At 26.9% G+C, this 18,296-nt stretch overlaps 1 protein-coding gene across 1 annotated transcript; it reads right to left on the bottom strand.

Annotated features, from left to right (window-relative positions):
- Window positions 1-10,367: 10,367 nt before the first annotated feature.
- LOC119689954 lies at window positions 10,368-11,384 on the bottom strand. The gene is made up of 3 exons (XM_038104906.1): window positions 10,960-11,384; window positions 10,558-10,897; window positions 10,368-10,496 (listed from the first exon to the last, which is right to left on the bottom strand). The coding sequence occupies exons 1-2, from the start codon at window positions 11,096-11,098 to the stop codon at window positions 10,677-10,679; spliced, it is 360 nt and encodes a 119-aa protein (XP_037960834.1). The 5' UTR covers window positions 11,099-11,384; the 3' UTR covers window positions 10,368-10,496; window positions 10,558-10,676.
- Between the last annotated feature and the right edge of the window lie 6,912 nt (window positions 11,385-18,296).

Here is an 18,296-nt window from a genome sequence, read left to right as displayed (position 1 = left end):
CTGTCTTCTCGAAGACCGTTGGACACGGTGTGTTCTAAAAGATTTCCATGATCTTCACATGTTCCTTTAGATTGCATTCTTTAAATTGGCGTAAATTAGATAGCCTTAATTACGCACAGGCTGTCGTTCTCCTAACCGCAAGGTGAAGGCTATGAAGTCCTGTAAACATTTCTAAGACCACTGCAGGATACGTTCGAATCGTCCCAGTGACGCTCAAATAGGGTGTTCTTTGCATATTGATTGATACTGATATAATACAAATCAATTGATAGTAATCAATTGAAATGAACATTCTGATAGATAATTACATTGACACTGATAATGATGTTGACGGGAAAATAATGGGTAATCTAGAAAGTATCCGAGGTTTCAAATTTATCAATTTCAATCGAGTATACATTCGGCATTATTTATGATCTCTTGCCATATTGCAGATAGTTTCATAGTTCCCTCGGTCTAGATCTTCTGCGGTTTATTGGCGAAAAATTTGGCAAAATGATTTTCGGTGACCGTTCGGTCAATCAATTTTTCACCTTAAGAAGAGTTTTGTAAAGACCGCAACAAATATTATTCAGACGGTGCAAGATGGTAAATGCACAGAAGGTTCCTACCCAAATCTTGTCATTTTATTTTGAATCATCAAAGATATGTATGAGCTGATATTGTCATGACTAAGCATAACTACTTTTCTGTTAATGGATTCTAGAATCCTGTCCTGTTTTACCGATCCAACTATGAGTGATTGTTTTGTTAAAAACCGAATTAACGTTCACACATTGCTGGAGCAGCACGTAATAGAGCAGCACGTGATAGAATAGCTCAATCGTTTGATATAAGCGCGGTGCAGACTATCATACTGGTATGTCATACGAGAGAGAAAAACGTCGTATGACACACAGGTATGATAGTCTGCCACCTTTACCAACGTGTTGGCGTGCTCACCAAAATTTTGGTGAACAGCTCTCGCATACGCGTTGTGTATGATAGTCTGTCACCCCTAACGATTCATACGTCATACAAGAGCATTTTTGCCTTGCAAATTTATTGTGAGCAGGTGATATATGTAAAATTTTAATATGAATTTAATATGTTTTTTTATTATTTTATTATTATTGTATTTATTATTATTATATTTATTATTATTAAAATTACACTTATAAATTTGTGTTAAATATTTAATTGTATTTTAGTTAAAAAAAATATAAATTTTTACATAAAATTCTTATAAAAAATTAAAATACAATTAAATATTTTATGTAATATATTAAATATTTTATTTAATTTATTAAATATTTTATTTTCTTTTATTTTAATTTATAAACGATGATTATAAGTAAAATTTTTTTTAAAAAAACATCTATATATAAACATCGTTAAATTTATGATCTAAGCCCAGTAATAAAAAAACATATTGAAAATTGGTCGTAATAACAATTAATTAATAACCCAAATTTAAGATATAATACTTTGTATTCTAAATATGCTTTTCTTTGTTAAAACTTGTTATTAAAATAAAAGAATTTTAAATGTTAATAACCTTTAACTAACAAAAATATGGAAATGATCAAATTTCTTGAAAAACAATGAAGATATATACATTCTTATGTATATATATATATACATTATTTGTATGATCTATTTATGAAAAATTTCTTAAGAAACTTTACAGGTAGTGAATGAAATTAACTACGGTCCTTTACTGATCTTTTCATTTTAACTACTGTGCTTAATGACCAATAAACCTAAAAAAAATATGAATATGGATGCAGATAAAGCCTTTTTAGATGCTTTCATCGAATGTTAACAAAAGTAATCTCTGTTTGTGGGATGTCCAAAGCTGTGAATATAAAAAACGCAAAAAAAAACGCGGCATATATAAAATATACAAAATTATAATCAATTATAAGCAAAGCGCAACCTATACGTTAACTATCAATTTTTTCAATTTTAAAATTTTATTTTAAACACACAAATTTTCACAACATTACCCGCAAAAGCACTCTTCAAAAATTTTGCCTACTCTTGTGTGTCATACCTGTTCAAGTTCGGTCGCTAGAAGAAATTTGAGCAAGAGAGAGCGCAACTCGTATGACACACCAGTATGATAGTCTGCACCGCGCTATAATCTGATTTGTGTTATCAGATGTATAGGCACCAATACCAATACCAATATTGCTTGTTTGCTGTATACTGCATAAGCAGTTTTAAATTTTAATAGTGACCTTCTTATTTCATATTATAAAATGTAAATCTGCGTCAATCTACCTACTAAACCTTGAAACCTTAAACCTTGGAATATTTTGTTGTGATTTAATTTAGAAAAAATTAAAATTTTAAATTAAGAGCTAGAGATGACAGCTTCTATAGAAAAATATATTTTCGTTACGCCCTTCAAAGCATTTCTTTAAATTTTGAGCCTAAAAATATGCAACATGTAATGCGAGTTTCTGATTATATCATTTTGGCCGTTTTTACTTATATGTGCTATGATTTTAGGCAGCAACTTAAATTGCATTTCTATATAGCCAGAAAATACCGACAGACCGTATATTGGACAAAATTTCAAAAGACCGGAGCCAATGTTTCAATTGAACTTAAAGCAATGTGTGGCGTGGTACATTGTACACGGTCAGGCGATTGAAGTGTTACATGTTCCACGTGTTCATCTTTTTTGTGTGAAATTATTTTTTATTCTTTCAAATTATAATAGTTTGTGGAAATAATCAAAATTTTAGAATCCATTCACTCTAACTCTAAAATTTATTAAAAAATGAATTGCATGCTTCCGGTATTTTACCCGATTCCTAAACAATGTCTCTCTTCAGTGCATCCATAATAGCATATTTTTTATTCATGCGCTCTACCTTATGAAAATGACCCAACTGGAATAGGCCATTGGCAAGTGGAACATGATTTTTTAACTATTTTCAATTCAGATGGTGCACGAGCTTTATCAGACCGGTACAGGTATCGATTCTTGTTAGAAATAATTTTCAAAAACTTTTGTGTAAATGGCATAATTACTTAATTTCTCAAGAAAGAGTAGTTATCGTTTAGACTAAATTTTTAATACAATAAACATATTTTACCCATTTTCATTAAAAACTTTATAACCACTTTTCATAAATTAAGAAGCCTAATAAGAAGACACAATATTTTTTTTTTAAATTGTAAAAAAATAATTTTGCGTTTTGTGGTTTTTCACTGTTTTCAGAAGTAAAGCTTTTTGAAATCTATATTTCCACATCTTCTTATGTATTCAAATTAAATCTAATTAGAAATGAAAGTATCCACTGAGATCTACAAATTCCCTTAGTTAAACCTGAATTTGACAATATAAGAAGAAAATATAATAAAAGGCTGAGAGAACATGTTAATTCCTTAGTAAGGAATCTCGCATTTCTATTTATTACTTCCCACCTAAAAAGAGCTGACCTTTCAGCGATTATTTAATATTCAATAGGTTGAAGTAAAAGCCGCACTTTTCTTTTTAGTAATCTGATAAAGTTGAACTTCTTTCTTAATGAACAACCTAACATTGACTCCAATGATATTGAACCCATTTTTTTTTTTTTGTGGTTAGGAAGTGAAATGCTTTATGCATTGTCAAACCAACCGTCGTCGATTCCCTAACATTAATATATAGTATACGGATTTAAACACCCTCTCTTCAGCGAATCAGACCACCATTTTTTCACCGCATTTTCTTGGTGTCTCATATCATCACATATGAGTACTCACATATGAGGACTTGAATCACATATGATCGTTCGCCAACTTTCTGGATACGCTCTTATTTTTTCCACTTTATTTTTGGAATTTGCGTCATTAGATTCTCTATCGCCACAAATGCAGTCGGGTATATCCATCTTTTTCATACAGTACAGCTACTTACAAAAGTATCCATGTGCGGTCAGCATCTGAGTGAGATAGTAATTTGCATCTCTTGATTTCCATTTGAGCCAAGTCAAGATTGATATTTGGTATCAATCTGGCTGTCCAATTTTGAACCCATTGATCTAAGTGAGATTCGTGATATAAGGTTTACTTATTATATTTTATTTTATTTTATACAATGTATAGTTAAAATAAAAATTGTAATATTATAAAATTAATGATAAGATTTTACAACTTATTGTTAGTCTAATTGTTAGAGAAGACACAATAAATAAATTTATTAGTATTTAAAAAAAAATTAAGTCTAATTGTTATATTTAAATTTTAGTTTATTCTTACTTGAGTTTACTTAATTTGTATGAACTTATGATATACACTCACATAATATTTCTGTATTACTTTTCGAGGCAGTCAATACTAATAAATAATTTGCGATTGTTGTGGTCATAATTTCTGTAACCGAAATTTGAAAATTTGGAATATGAATTTGGAATATGGAATTTATGTGTGCCTGCTCATGCGATATGTTTGGGCAGCAGATTCCTGCCGTATTAGTGGTTCCCAAGCACCAAAATTATAGCTAAAAATGTAATACAAATTTTACACTACTAAACTCTCAACAAAAACTATGCCGCGCCGCACAGGCAATCAATTTTACGCAATTTTAATGCAAAACAATATCCTTTTGTAGTCCAAGGTATTTTTAATATTAAACTGTGGCCTATTAAGCCACTACAACTTCACACTGATAAACGTTCGCAATTGTCAAATGGCAAATTTGAAGTCATAAATTATGAAATTGCAACAATAAAACTGCAACAATTCTAAAGCGAGCAATAACAACAAAGGCGCCAGCAACAATTCAAAGCAAACATTTGGTATTTCATAGATTAGCGATTTTGTAACTCTAACTCTGTAGGCATGCATAAAAAAAAACTCATCCTAATATCTATATAACTATATTGGGATAATCACATTTGTATATTTGCATAATTCCATAATTTCTATTCGCAGTCTATAGAGAAAGATGATAACTTTAAGGAAGCAAAAGACAAAAACAAAGACTAAAACAAAAAAAACAAAAAAAACCCATTTAATATTTCTTAAAATAAAATTTACAATTTATTTACCTTTACAGTATTACGAGGTCTCGCAGTATATATTCGCTATAGGCCTAGTGTAATACCTACACACTGACCACAATCCGGCGCCCAGGTAACTAAAACTATTCCCCCTTATTCCTAGAAACCTTGTCATATCCCGAGACTACATAAGTATTACTTCAAGGTAGGATCCTTATTAGTCATTTAAGACTTCCACCGGTGTGACCCTACGTCCAGGTCCCGCTGCTACTCAGTTGATTAACCTTGCTCTTCAACTTGGTGTGATACATCTGCTTGCTCCAGCATAAAAAAATGCATAAAGCACCGATTTTTTGTTGGTATTCTCTGTGCAAATTCTCGATGCTGTGGAAATAAATACCAGTTAAGTCATAATCTACCTACAGCCAGCTATTTGCTAATAAATAATCGAAAATTACCATTAAAAAAATCCAAAACTGTTACAAGTCCCATTGAAGACATTTAAATAGAGTTTTCATACCTAATAGCAAAGTTCAGACAATAAAATAAAATTTGATTAGTAATTCAATCCAAGATGTTCCAGCTGCTCGAACAGCCAACCGGTTCAAAATACATATCACGCAAATGCTATGCCATAATATTGTGTTCGAACCTATTCAAGCAACCCACAGTGCTCAACCCAGATACGGAAAGACAGATATACTCAAGTTTTAAAAAAAACACTCAAATCTATTATAGGTTCAACACAAATTGACATTGATAAAACTATTGGCAGGACAAGAGTTCGATTCCTGAAGTTTGCAGTCTCAAAAAATTATTTACGAATAATTAAATGCAAGAATTATTTCTAAGACCACCGATGATGGGTATATGGCAATACTCAAAACAGCTGTATGGTCAGCTAAAAATTCAATTAATTAATATAATATAAAAATGAATTTTTGTTGTTGTAGTTCACTACTGTTCGAAAAAATCTCTTTATAAAACTATTGCGTAAATGTGATTTTTTATTTGAGCAAACATAAATCTTGGAGTACTATTGATCAAATTAGAATTCTCTAACATTAGATAAAATACCGTTGAGAAAAGTTGGTCCATATTAACTCTTTCGTCAGAAAACTTGCTACTACAACTAGCCTAAAAATATCTGACTCTCCCGCCATAATTTGAATCCAAACTCAAATTATTATTTATCATTTTATCCTTTATTAAACAACCTGTTCATGGAACACACACCTCTCTATTATGCTCCCAGTCCAATTAGAAATAAGTAGAGAACCGAGAAATGGAAACTACTTATTATAGTTAACCTGTAATGAATTTTAGATTGAAATAATTATTGTTATTCTCTAAGAGAAGAAATTCAATAAATAGTTTCAATTTATACTTTTTTAAGATCTAAACTTAAGACGTTACTCGTCTTAAGACGTTACTCGTCTTAAGTTTACGATCTAAACTTAAGATGAAGACGTTACTTACTGTATCAATAAGTTTGTATTGTACTGTTTTGTGAAATATTTTTTATTTAATATCAAAGTTCTGGCAGTAAATCAAATAAATTAGTTCAAGTTTTTAAGTTATCTACTTATACTTAGCTTAAATCTAAACTCAAGAAAGCATGATACCTTCAAATCGCATAGGCAAAAGGATGTTAGAATGTTTAAGAAGCTCCCCAGCGGGAAATTTGAAGAATAACAATCGGGAGAGATCAGCAATAGTAAAAAATGTGTGTGACCGTTGAGGTTTAAATGATTAGTGAAAATTGTTATGGAAGCCAAAAACTAAGACCACTGACGAAAATATATACACTTTATCAAACCATCATATTGAATGCTGTTCAAACAGCTTGAAGAGGATATGGATATTTCGCTTTCAAAATTTTTTGCTTTAAAATTTGAATATAAGAAAATTTCAGTAAATGGTACTACATTTACTGAACATGGATGCGGAATTTAATTTCTTTAAAAATATCACACGATATGTTAAAATGGTTTTAGCAAAGTGAATAGTAAAGTATAATTTCTAGACAGATTCATAAGTACAGATCCACCACAGTTAAGTACAGATCCACCATAGTACTCCGAAAAGTAAAAAGCAAGCAAAATATGAGATTAATTAACACGAAATACCTTATTAATACTTCAGAGTATTATTAATGTTACCACTGACTACTATGAATATCCGTTAAAAAGAAATGTGTTATTATGTATTATGTTTAGTTTAATAATATCGGACGGCAAAGGAATCTACCTATATGTGCCATGATTGCCTTCTGGCAAGTCCCGAGCAGTGACAGATGAGATAAGTATTATTATTATTTTTATAAATATTTTAATAAATAATTAATATTTTCGACTTTTATTTCAATTATGGTAAAGTTAATTTAACCGAGTGGAAAGTCAGTTATTTAACACTCCAACTATATTAATTTTTATAGCTATTATATTCTTTAAGTATTAAAATCTTTATAGGTATAAAATCGTAGAACTGTAAATTGCCTTTTTGTTTGGATTCCTTTCAAAATATCGCGGATTATGGCTGAGAGTGTTTATCCCGTATCTAGTTTAATATTTAAAATATGTCAAGATACAGTTTATATATTTATATTCTTTACATATAACACATCGACTGATAAGTTTGTAAGATAACCAATAAAACAACTTTTTGGAAAGTCTGACTTATTTCAGCAACGTAATCTTCTTCATTTCAAAATATAAACACCATAACCTTGCTAGCTGTCTTTTTCGTTTTTGGACTCGAACCTTTTTGTGAGGTTTGTCGCCTGCTATACACTCAGTTACTACCGATACGACTCTGGAATGACGTTATAGAGCCAAGTTTCGTAAAAAGTTGGTGTAAATCTTTATCTCACTTCAACAGGTTCAATAGCTGTGAACAGCACTCAGAATCATCAACCCTTTGTTGTTTTAAGTCCACTGTCCGTAAAAGCGACACCCATATCGATTTGTAGCTTTTTTGTGGACAAATGTTCATGCAAAATGAAGCCGTCACATTCTTTTGAGATCTTTAAAGTGCCAGCTATCTCTTGAAACTTCACCTTACAATTTTTTTGGACTTGATGTTTGTCGGTGTCACCACTTTTTTTTTGTTTGGGCGACCAATGCGTTCTTTACCATTTGTCTGGATGGAGTAGAACCGGGTTATAACTTCTAAAGGTAAAATTTTGCTATCACGGGATTTTGGAATCCATTGTTTTGAAAGTATAAAAAGTAGCGTCACTAAAACAGATGTGACTTAATGAGTAATCATTCAAATATCATGAAATTTTGCGAAGTATCGCCAGTTTTTTGAATTTATATGTTAAGTCCATGTGCCATCCAGCAGACTTATCAAACTATATAGTTAAGTCAATAATAGTCTCAATTGTGTTTAAAAATTTTGTAAAAAGAAACACTCGACATCTTGAAATGACCTTTTCCCAACATATATTCACTTATTCTAATCCCGCTGGGTTTCTATCTAAATTCAATGTTTCAATGTAGTTTTGGTCCTTTGGCCGTTCGGCTTGTATGCGTGCATTTTCAAAAATAGTTTTCGTACATGTTATGTAATTTTATTGTGAGAATTTGATAATTTATGGCTTCAAATTTGCCATTTGACAATTGTTCACGTTTATCAAACGATGTTTTTGCTGCCACTGATGCGCTGCTATTGTATCGCATTTCCATGCAAAATGTTAAGCTCCAAATAGTGTATGTATCTCGGCTTCAGATATTAGTTTTGCATAATTGTGGTTAATTGTTTAGTTGGTTACATGTACGCAAACAAGCCAGCAATGAACAGACAAACAAATAAATAAATAAGCTACCATAAAATTAGAATCATATATCTACATGAGCACAAAAACAAGCTTCCGCACAGGCAGATACTTGTATTTCAGATATGAAAAGGACGGCCACTCGCTGCTATGGTTGAACTAATGAACCAAGAAACGATTAATCAATTCCAATTTCAATTCGAATTCCAATTCAATCAATTATGGTTTTAGTTTCTGTTCAAAACACTGCAAATTCCGTTCTAGATTATAGGCACGTTTCGATTGTGTATTTTTTAGGGCGAAAACATGTACAAAATAATAATAAGCAGATAATCAATCTAATGAATGGGTTATGATATGTTTGCATTATTATTCACTATTCACATATTTGTATCAAGCATTTTTTAATAAAAATATTTAATCTTAAGTATTTCATAATCCAGTGAAAAAATCTTTGTAAGTATTATCACATCGAACTTTTCAAGATAATACTCAGGTTAATGCAAAACAACTTTATATGAGTGTCCTGATAAGAGCTCATACTATACTTCACCTGTCATATAACTTATCAATCATACATTTACCATAACTATTCATTAGCGGAAAACAAAATTATGATTTACAATCAGGTATTGAGACCTGTTTGCACATATGGATTACAACTGTGGGGTTGAACACCTACCTCAAATAGAGAATTAATCCAACGCTTTCAAAACAAAATGCTAAGAGTCATTGCCAATGGTCCTTAGTATAACCGCAATAGTGACCTACATCGTCCTTTAAACATGCCAACGGTAGCAGATTTAATTAAATATTACAGTACATAAACAGAGGCTTCAGCACCATTTTAATGCAGAAGCATCATCCCTTCTTAAAACAGAAGGACTAATACGTCGACTTAAACGAACTAAGCCGTTTGATTTATTATCCAAATACATTAATCATTATAAGTCTTATGTTAAGCCTTGTTAGTGCATCTGGGCATTTTCACTCTTTAATAGTTGAAAGGTTTCTGCAGAATCCCACCTATCTCACTGACTAATTTAAGTATTGCTCATAAGCTTCGTGTTTATTCGATAACTGATCTAAGATCTGCGTACCACCCCGTGCGGTTAATGATGATTGGGGGATTTCTGCAGAGTCCTGCCCATCTCACTGACTAATTTGTGTGTTCCTAATAAGCTTCGTGATTATTCAATAACTGATCTAAAATCTGCGTACCGTCCCATGCGGTTAGTGATTACTCTGAGATTAGATAGTGTTAAGTAGGGCCGCCTGTCGGTTTTCGCATATAGCTTCAGAGCTCTGTCCCTTATGTATTTTTTGACCGAATCTATTCTAAGATCTCTTAGCATGTCATTCGATATTTTGCTAATTAGTTTAAGTAGACTAGGTGCAATTTTAATAATATAATAAAAAAAAAAAAAATTACCATAACTTCATATGATTGAAGTACCAGCTCTTATGAATGGCATTACCAGATCAGTTATTACTTCCAAAAAAATAAGATTTACTGCAAAGTCTTGCGATTTAAGTGTTTAATTTTGAATTAAAAAAATATTATTAGAATTGATTCTCAGTTTTGTATATTTTGCATTTTATTAGCCAAAGTTGTGTGTATATATACGAGTATCAGTCACTTTTGGTTAAAAAAAAAATTTTAAGAAAATATTATTATTTACGTTATAGGCTTCCATATTCATTTTCAGTCCAATCCAATTTTTTCACATCATTCACTTCTACAATATTGTAACATTAATATAGATGACAATGCCGATGATTACTTTGCTTAATACTTACAATTTATACGTTTCAAGACATCAATTTAATCGTTAAGGCGTTTACAAAAAGTTTAGAAAGCTTCATATTCATCGTAATTGAACTAAATCCTAAAGGTGTAAAAAAAGCGATGAAGTACCTCAAGACGATTCTTCAAAGAGGGAAGATATTTCAATGATGTCATTCTCTTCAGAAGGGAAACTTATAATGTAGATCATGGTATCATAATTTGCTCCACAATTGATGTGACAGATTTTACACAAAATATTCTGATCCTCGTTTGGAGTGGACTCTAACTCAGCGTTATTATTTGATGCAATATATTCAATATTCTCGTTTACTGAAGCTTCCGAAGTCAAGTCTGCAAAAATAGAAAAAAAAATGATTTTTATATATTTGTATTTATATTACCTTAAGTAATACCTTCAATATCATCGTCACTATTTTCACTAGACAGGTCCTCATCATTGTAAAACGGTAAAAGCTCAATTTCGCCAGTATCATCAAGTTCCTCCATAGTTGGAAGTCCGGGTTCTTTTTCTGGTGCTTCTTCTTCCACCATTTTACGATCTGTTACTTAGTGATTTTAGTGACTTATAACAAAGTTAGCCCAATGTTTAGCAAATTAAAAAGCAGGCTAATATTGACATATAAACAAGCTCTGGCTTGCTTACCATAAAAGACTACAAAAATATATTTTCTGTTTTAAAAAAATATATTTCAGAGGTAATCTATGCCAAAGTAAGCTTTAAGTTTTTTCAGAAGTGCATCAGTATAAGAAAAATTACTCGCCAAATAGAGCCAAAACGGAACCAAAAACGAATTCTATTTTATTTTGAAAATTTTTATTTACTTCATTTCAAACTAAAATTTCTTTCTATATTATATTAACTACATTTAAATTTAAAAATCAATGTCTACTTAAATAACTTTACAGATTTTATTTACTTAATATAATATAATATAGTTTTTTTGCTTCGGTAAGTGGAAGTACCTTAGATGATAAGGTCACAGTGTGAGACTTGAATCCGCTAAAACCACCTCTAGGGAATGAAAAATGAACAAATTCCAGCTACTGAACCATTATAATCATGAGCTGAAACCCTATTCTCTAGTTATCAAGGGAAAGGCAGACATCAGAATTCAGAAGGCTTAGTAAGGAATGCAAAATGAACAAATTCCAGCTACTGAACCATTATAATCATGAGCTGAAACCCTATTCTCTAGTTATCAAGGGAAAGGCAGACATCAGAATTCAAAAGGCTTAGTAATTAGACAACAAATACATATTCAAAAAATGCTATACTCTATCTATATTATACCTATAAAATACTGTACTATAAACCCATTCCAGTTATCAAGGGGAAGGCAGACATCAGAACTCAAAAGGTAATTAGTAATTATACAACAAATATACATCCAAAAAAATACTATACTCTATCTATATTATACCTATAAAATACTGTACTTTAAACCCATTCCAGTTATCAAGGGGAAGGCAGACATCAGAATTCAGAAGGCTTAGTAATTAGACACCAAATATATATCCATAAAATGCTATACTCTAATAGAGTAACGAGTCTGATATGATTTAAACCAGTGAAGGAAAATAAACAGTACAGTATTGTAGTGTAGTGCTATGTCCGAAACACATCAAAAAATATTTAGAGTTTGTTAATTTTTTTTCCTGCCGAGAAAAGAAACTATTTAAAAGTTAGATGGATTCGAATAGCAAAGAAAAGTCAAGGACAAAAATTTTATTTAATTTATTGAAATTTGGCAGACGCTGTTTCGAGTATTATCAAGTACTCATTATCAGTGGTCTTAGGAAATATTCGAATTTCTTAAAACCATGCAAACCTATTGCTGATCACCTCAAAGAAAGATATAGAGCAGGCATTGTTTTCCATTCTATCTAGATAAATCTTATAGATAAATCTTTCATCTTATAGACAGATAATAGATGATATAATATATGAAATAACATCTCAAATTAGGATTGTAGTTTCCGAAGTAGATAAAGAAAGTTAGCACTTATTTAAATTGCATTAATTTATTAGGATTTTTACCAGAACGATAATACCTGTAATAAAGTTTTTATTACAAAATAAATTGATTGAAAATCCAAATTAAAAGTAAATAGTTTTTTTTATTTAATTATGAATAATTAATCAAGGTTATTAAATAATTAAAAAATAATATAAAATATTTTAACAAGTTATATATATAAATTAATAACTTTAGTACATATAATCAGCTAAACAAGATATAATTTTTTACACAGTGGTAGAAATTATAATTTATTTAATATTAATTAGTTTAAATTTTCAAACAAATAAATTTACAAGTATCAATAAAAAAACTTTAAAATTAATTGGTGTAGGCTATGGATCAATAAGTTTGTGCCACCAAATGGAGTTATAATTTAGATGGTTAATAATTAAGAAAATAATTTTCAGTGACATAGAATATATATAATTATAAACAGATTTTATTTAATGGCGTGAAAATATTTGTTAACTATTACTGTTTTTTAAATTATAGCGCAATTATTATTATTATCAAAGGAATTGTAAACTTCATCATTTATAACAAGTTTATTCATTTTTATATATCTGATTCATATATTAAATAAAATTATACTTAATACAATTAATGTCAACTATACAGGCACAGTTTAATCTAAAATACATGAGGTCGTAATTATATTAAAGAAGAAGGCCATAATACTTTAACATATATAACTTAATTCAACTTTGGTTGCTTAATTAATTTAATTAATTTACACTTCATAAAACAATAAAATATTTTATAATTATTAAATTATTATAAATAGAAATTACGTTCCATTTTCAATATTTAAAAAAAAAATTTTGTATTCCATGTACAGGGCATCTTATTTATAACTATTTCTTTAAAAAAAAGTAATGCACTAATACCTCGATTTGCCCCGATTTGAGTCGCCCCGATTTAAGTCACCACGATTTGAGTCGTCTCGATTTGAGTCATCACGATTTGCATTGAATCTATTTGTGTCGCCAAAAAAAAATAAATTTTGGCTTCAAATTGTATCGATAGGGTTTCGATTTATGACGTTTTTTAATGTATGCATAAAAAGGGGAATCCCATTTTATTTCTTGTGGATCACATTTTCTAAAAGAGGATTTACAGGTATTAAGTTTTTTGTTAAAAGGTGTCAGTTTACATTTGTGTAGTGAAATGAAAAGGTTAATTTCTAGTTTATAAAGTATAAAAGTGAGTCAAAAGCGAAAACAAATTTTCTTTGAATAAAAGATAGACATTTTAAAACGTTTTAAACTTGGCGAAAAACCTGCTGACACTGGGAAAATTCTGAGTGAAACTCCAACTGCTTTAAGAACAATTTGTTATAGTGATGCGAACAAAATGAAGGACTATGGAAAAGCTGTCACATATTTGCAGGCCAAATAAGTTACAAAAACTAAAAGTCCATTAATTTTAAAATGGAGACCCTTCCATCTATTTGAATAGAATCACCAGAATCACAGAAGAGCTCTGTTGATATTCAATAAATTAAAAGGTAATTCCGCATCAACAAGTAATCAAAAACCACTTAAAATTCATTATTTAATTATTAATAGAGAAAATAAAAATAGTTCATAGCATCTTACCTCGACAAAAAAAAATTATTATCAACCATCTAATAATTTATAATAAAAATAAGTTTAAATAAATATTATATTTAAAATAATGGTGTTTGAAACATTATATTTTAAATATCTTTTTAAACTGAAATTTAAGTAATGAACAGTTATTATTATATTAATATAAGAAAAAATTTAAAAACAAATAATTTATTTAAATGATTTGATTGAAATTTAAAAAAAATGGATAGTACATCATAAATTATAGACTATACAAATATAATATAATTTAAAAGACAAAACTTTTTTTTTTTATTTTATAAAAATATTACACTAAAATTTTAAATTATAATTTCCACCACTTTATACAAAAAATACAGACATGTAATTATTATAGAGACACTGTTTGATATTTTAAATAAAATAAATTTTAATATTATATTATTTTTAAAAAAGTAAAATGAAGATGTACATTTATTTTATTATTATTTTTGTAATAATAATTTAATATACGAAATTTCAAATTTTAGTATTAAATTAATTTTTCATATTTGCAGAAAAAAATGGCTATAGTAATAATTATCAAAAACAAAATTAATGTTAATTGAAATAAATATGAAATGAATTATTATAAATTTAAATATAATAAAATAAAATATAAAAAAATAAATTATAATAAAATTAAATATAATAAAATAAAATATAATAAAATAAAATATAATAAAATAATACATAATAAAATAAAATGAAAAATCACTAAATTAAATATAATGAAATGAAAATATAATAAAATTATATATAATAAAATGGTTTTTCGAAAAGTAGTGAACTGCAACAAAAAAAATATGTTTTATATTATTTTAATTCATTAAATTTTCGGTTGACCATATAATAAAATTAAATATAATGAAACTAAATATAATAAAATTAAATATAGTAAAAAAAAAATAATTGTTAAAATAAAAAATTGTTAAAATAAAAATAAAAATATTACAATATTAAGAAAAAAAATGTTAAAAAATAATTTTGCTACCAACTAATATTAATAAACTATTATTATACTATGTTAAAGTTATAATTTAAAAAATGTAAATTGCATCGTAACAGACAAAAAAATAAATTAAAAATAAAAATAAAAGGTCAATAGTAAATAGCAATAATTTCTTTTAAAAAAATAAATTGAAGTGTTATATAAAAGAAAAATTCACTAAGAAATTTTAAAAATTTTTTAAATTTGAATTTTATATATATGATATTTTATTAGCATATTGTTAAAAAAAATAAAGTGAAAATAAATAATTTTTTATAATTTTAGTTTATAGTATATTATTACTATAGTTTTGGAAGAATTTCTTTCACTTTGAGTAACGCATAAAATTAATAATTATATTATTTTGTTAAAGTCAAATTTTAAAAATATATAATATTGCATAAAATAAAATATTTTTAAATTATCGAATTTAGGTAATAAAAAATAATATATGTATAATATAAACTTTATTACTATGTTTAAATTGTGTCCGAACAACATGGTAATATTTCTAAATAATAGACAAATTATTAATTTATAAATTATATATTTCAAACTGATCTAGAAAATATTTTATTAAAAATAAATAAAATAAAAATGAGTTGCACTTGTATTTTATATAAAGTATGGCATATAAGATTTTAATTTTTTTTTAATAAACTCATACAATTTTATCTCAATTTTAAAATGTATAAACTTTAATTTGTGCTTGTTAATAAATATTACTTTTTCACATATTTAAAATATATAACGCATTTTAAAAATGTTATAGCTGTTTAACAAAATAACAAAAAAAAGTTTTTCTTATTGTGGTTATAAACATGAAAATAGTACATAAATTATTTAAAAAAAAATTATAAATATTTAGAAACAATTGTAAGAATGTGGGTAATTTAAAAACTCAACAAATTTATTTTATTTATTTAAAATTGTATTATATTTTTTAAAATAAATATAAATGTACTGTTGATCATATAATAAAATTATATGTATAATTTTTTATTATAAATAATGTATGCGCTTTTAGTTATTTTTTTAAAACAGAATTTTTAATTTTTTTTTATATATAAATTTGCTTTCTTCAACAATATTACAATTTTATAATTGGAATTAATTGAATTATTATATTATATGCATGTTTTTATATACAGAGGAGGAAAGTTTTAAGAGAAAATTTTTTTTATATAATCTAAATCCGGTTATAGGTCACATATTGTTAAAATTAAAATTGAACGTTTGTTTAATATGTTTTAATATATTCTATATTTCGATTCTACTTGAAAGTCATCATCAGGATTAGGATATGACATAAATTAATATTAATAAAATATATCTGAATGTATATTTCCACTCTCTTTGAGAGTCATCATCAGGATTAGGATTTAACATAAATTAATATTAATGAAATCTATATCAAAACGTCATGCTCTTGATTCCGTTGTCTATATTGCATAAATATTAGTTTATGTTAGATCCTAATCCTGTTAGATTCTGATCCTGTTAGATCCTGATCCTTTTATATACTGTTCCTGTTAGATCCTGATCCTGTTAGATCCCGATCCTAATAATGACTCTCAAGAATGTTTAATTTTAATTTTAACATAAAGTGATCTATAGCCGGATATAAAATAAATAAAAATTATTATTAAAACAAATTATTAGAAACAAATTTAAAATATTATATAATCTAAATCTTTGAGCCATTTTAATCAAATGATTCATCTATAAAGAAATTCATCTGGTTGCAATAAAATATTTTAAACTTTTTTAAATTTAAATTCATCAAGTAAACATACAAGAAATTTCATTTGTAAGAAAAATAAAATGATTTTTTGTTTATTTAATAAACTTAATGACAAAAAAAAGTAATATCTGAGCTAGTTTAAGACTAGCTAATTCTATAGGATTTGATTTTGAAGATAACATAATAAATTGATTTATATTAAGGAAGCTCTACTGTTTTTTTTTGGTTATGCTTCCTATATAAAATTACTTAATATAATCAAATATACAAGTTCGATATATATATAAATATAGTATATAAAAATATTTAACATATCATTTATAACGTAAAAATTATATGCTTAAAAGTTATGTTATCATATATTTTTACTTATTTTACATTTAAAAATATAAGACTTAAATTTATTTAGATGAGGATGCTTTACCGAGGTTCTTTGTACCAAATAGACACAAAGGAACCAATGATGATGATATTAACCTAAAGTTTTCATAAATATTTGATTTTCAACATTAACATTTTTAACAAACCACTTTTCAATATATATATATATTAATTAAATACTAATTTTTAAATTTAGTTTCAAACAAATATTACAGTTTTTAAAAAGAAATTTTAACATTTTAATAAGGGTTTAATAACAATCTTATATTGTAATATAGTATTTCATAAAAATTTTTAATATTATAAACTAAAATTTTGATTTAAAATTCATTGTCATTTAAACCCCCGAAACGTATCCGTTGTAATGTCTTTTTATTTTGTAAATTTACCATTTGTATTTTTAATTAAATAAAACACAAATATAAGCAAATAATTTTGTTTTAAATAACTTAGAATTTAAGTTTAGGTTTTAAATATTTTTTTAATTTAAATAAATTTTTGATTATATATGTTTATTTTCATATATATTAGTCTGTGTAATAAATCAAATGAAAATAACCTGAATTTTCACATATTTATATTAACATTATTTATTAATAATTATTATATTTAATGAAGTTAAAATAATTCATTATTATCAATTATTTCATTTATTCTTCATGTTAGGTTGTCTCTTTATTATATAGTTTTAATAATATAGTTTTATATATGTTATTATATTTATCATGTATTTTATTCTATTGAATTAATTTATATTATAATTTACATAAATATTTTTACTATGCATATATGTATGTTTGAATAAATATGTATAAACTTTCTCATTTACAAGCATTACATTACAAAATATAAATAAATATGTGTAAATATAAATAAGTTTAAATATATATATGTATATATATATATATATATATATATATATATATAAAATAAAGATATTTATATTTATGCCATATAATTATATATATATATATAATATATA

The sequence above is a fragment of the Teleopsis dalmanni genome, chromosome X, assembly GCF_002237135.1.
Source record: "Teleopsis dalmanni isolate 2A chromosome X, ASM223713v2, whole genome shotgun sequence".
Lineage (NCBI taxonomy): Eukaryota > Metazoa > Arthropoda > Insecta > Diptera > Diopsidae > Teleopsis > Teleopsis dalmanni.
The sequence above is the reverse complement of the archived record's forward strand: the minus strand, read 5'-3'. Positions and strand labels throughout refer to the sequence as shown.

What these genes read in the sequence shown, in the direction of transcription:
- LOC119689954 (XM_038104906.1), bottom strand. Translation starts at nt 11,098, where the DNA reads ATGGTGGAAGAAGAAGCACCAGAAAAAGAACCCGGACTTCCAACTATG. An exon ending in TAGTGACGATGATATTGAAG is followed by an intron (nt 10,898 to 10,959) that starts GTATTACTTAAG and finishes CTATTTTTGCAG; the next exon opens with ACTTGACTTCGGAAGCTTCA.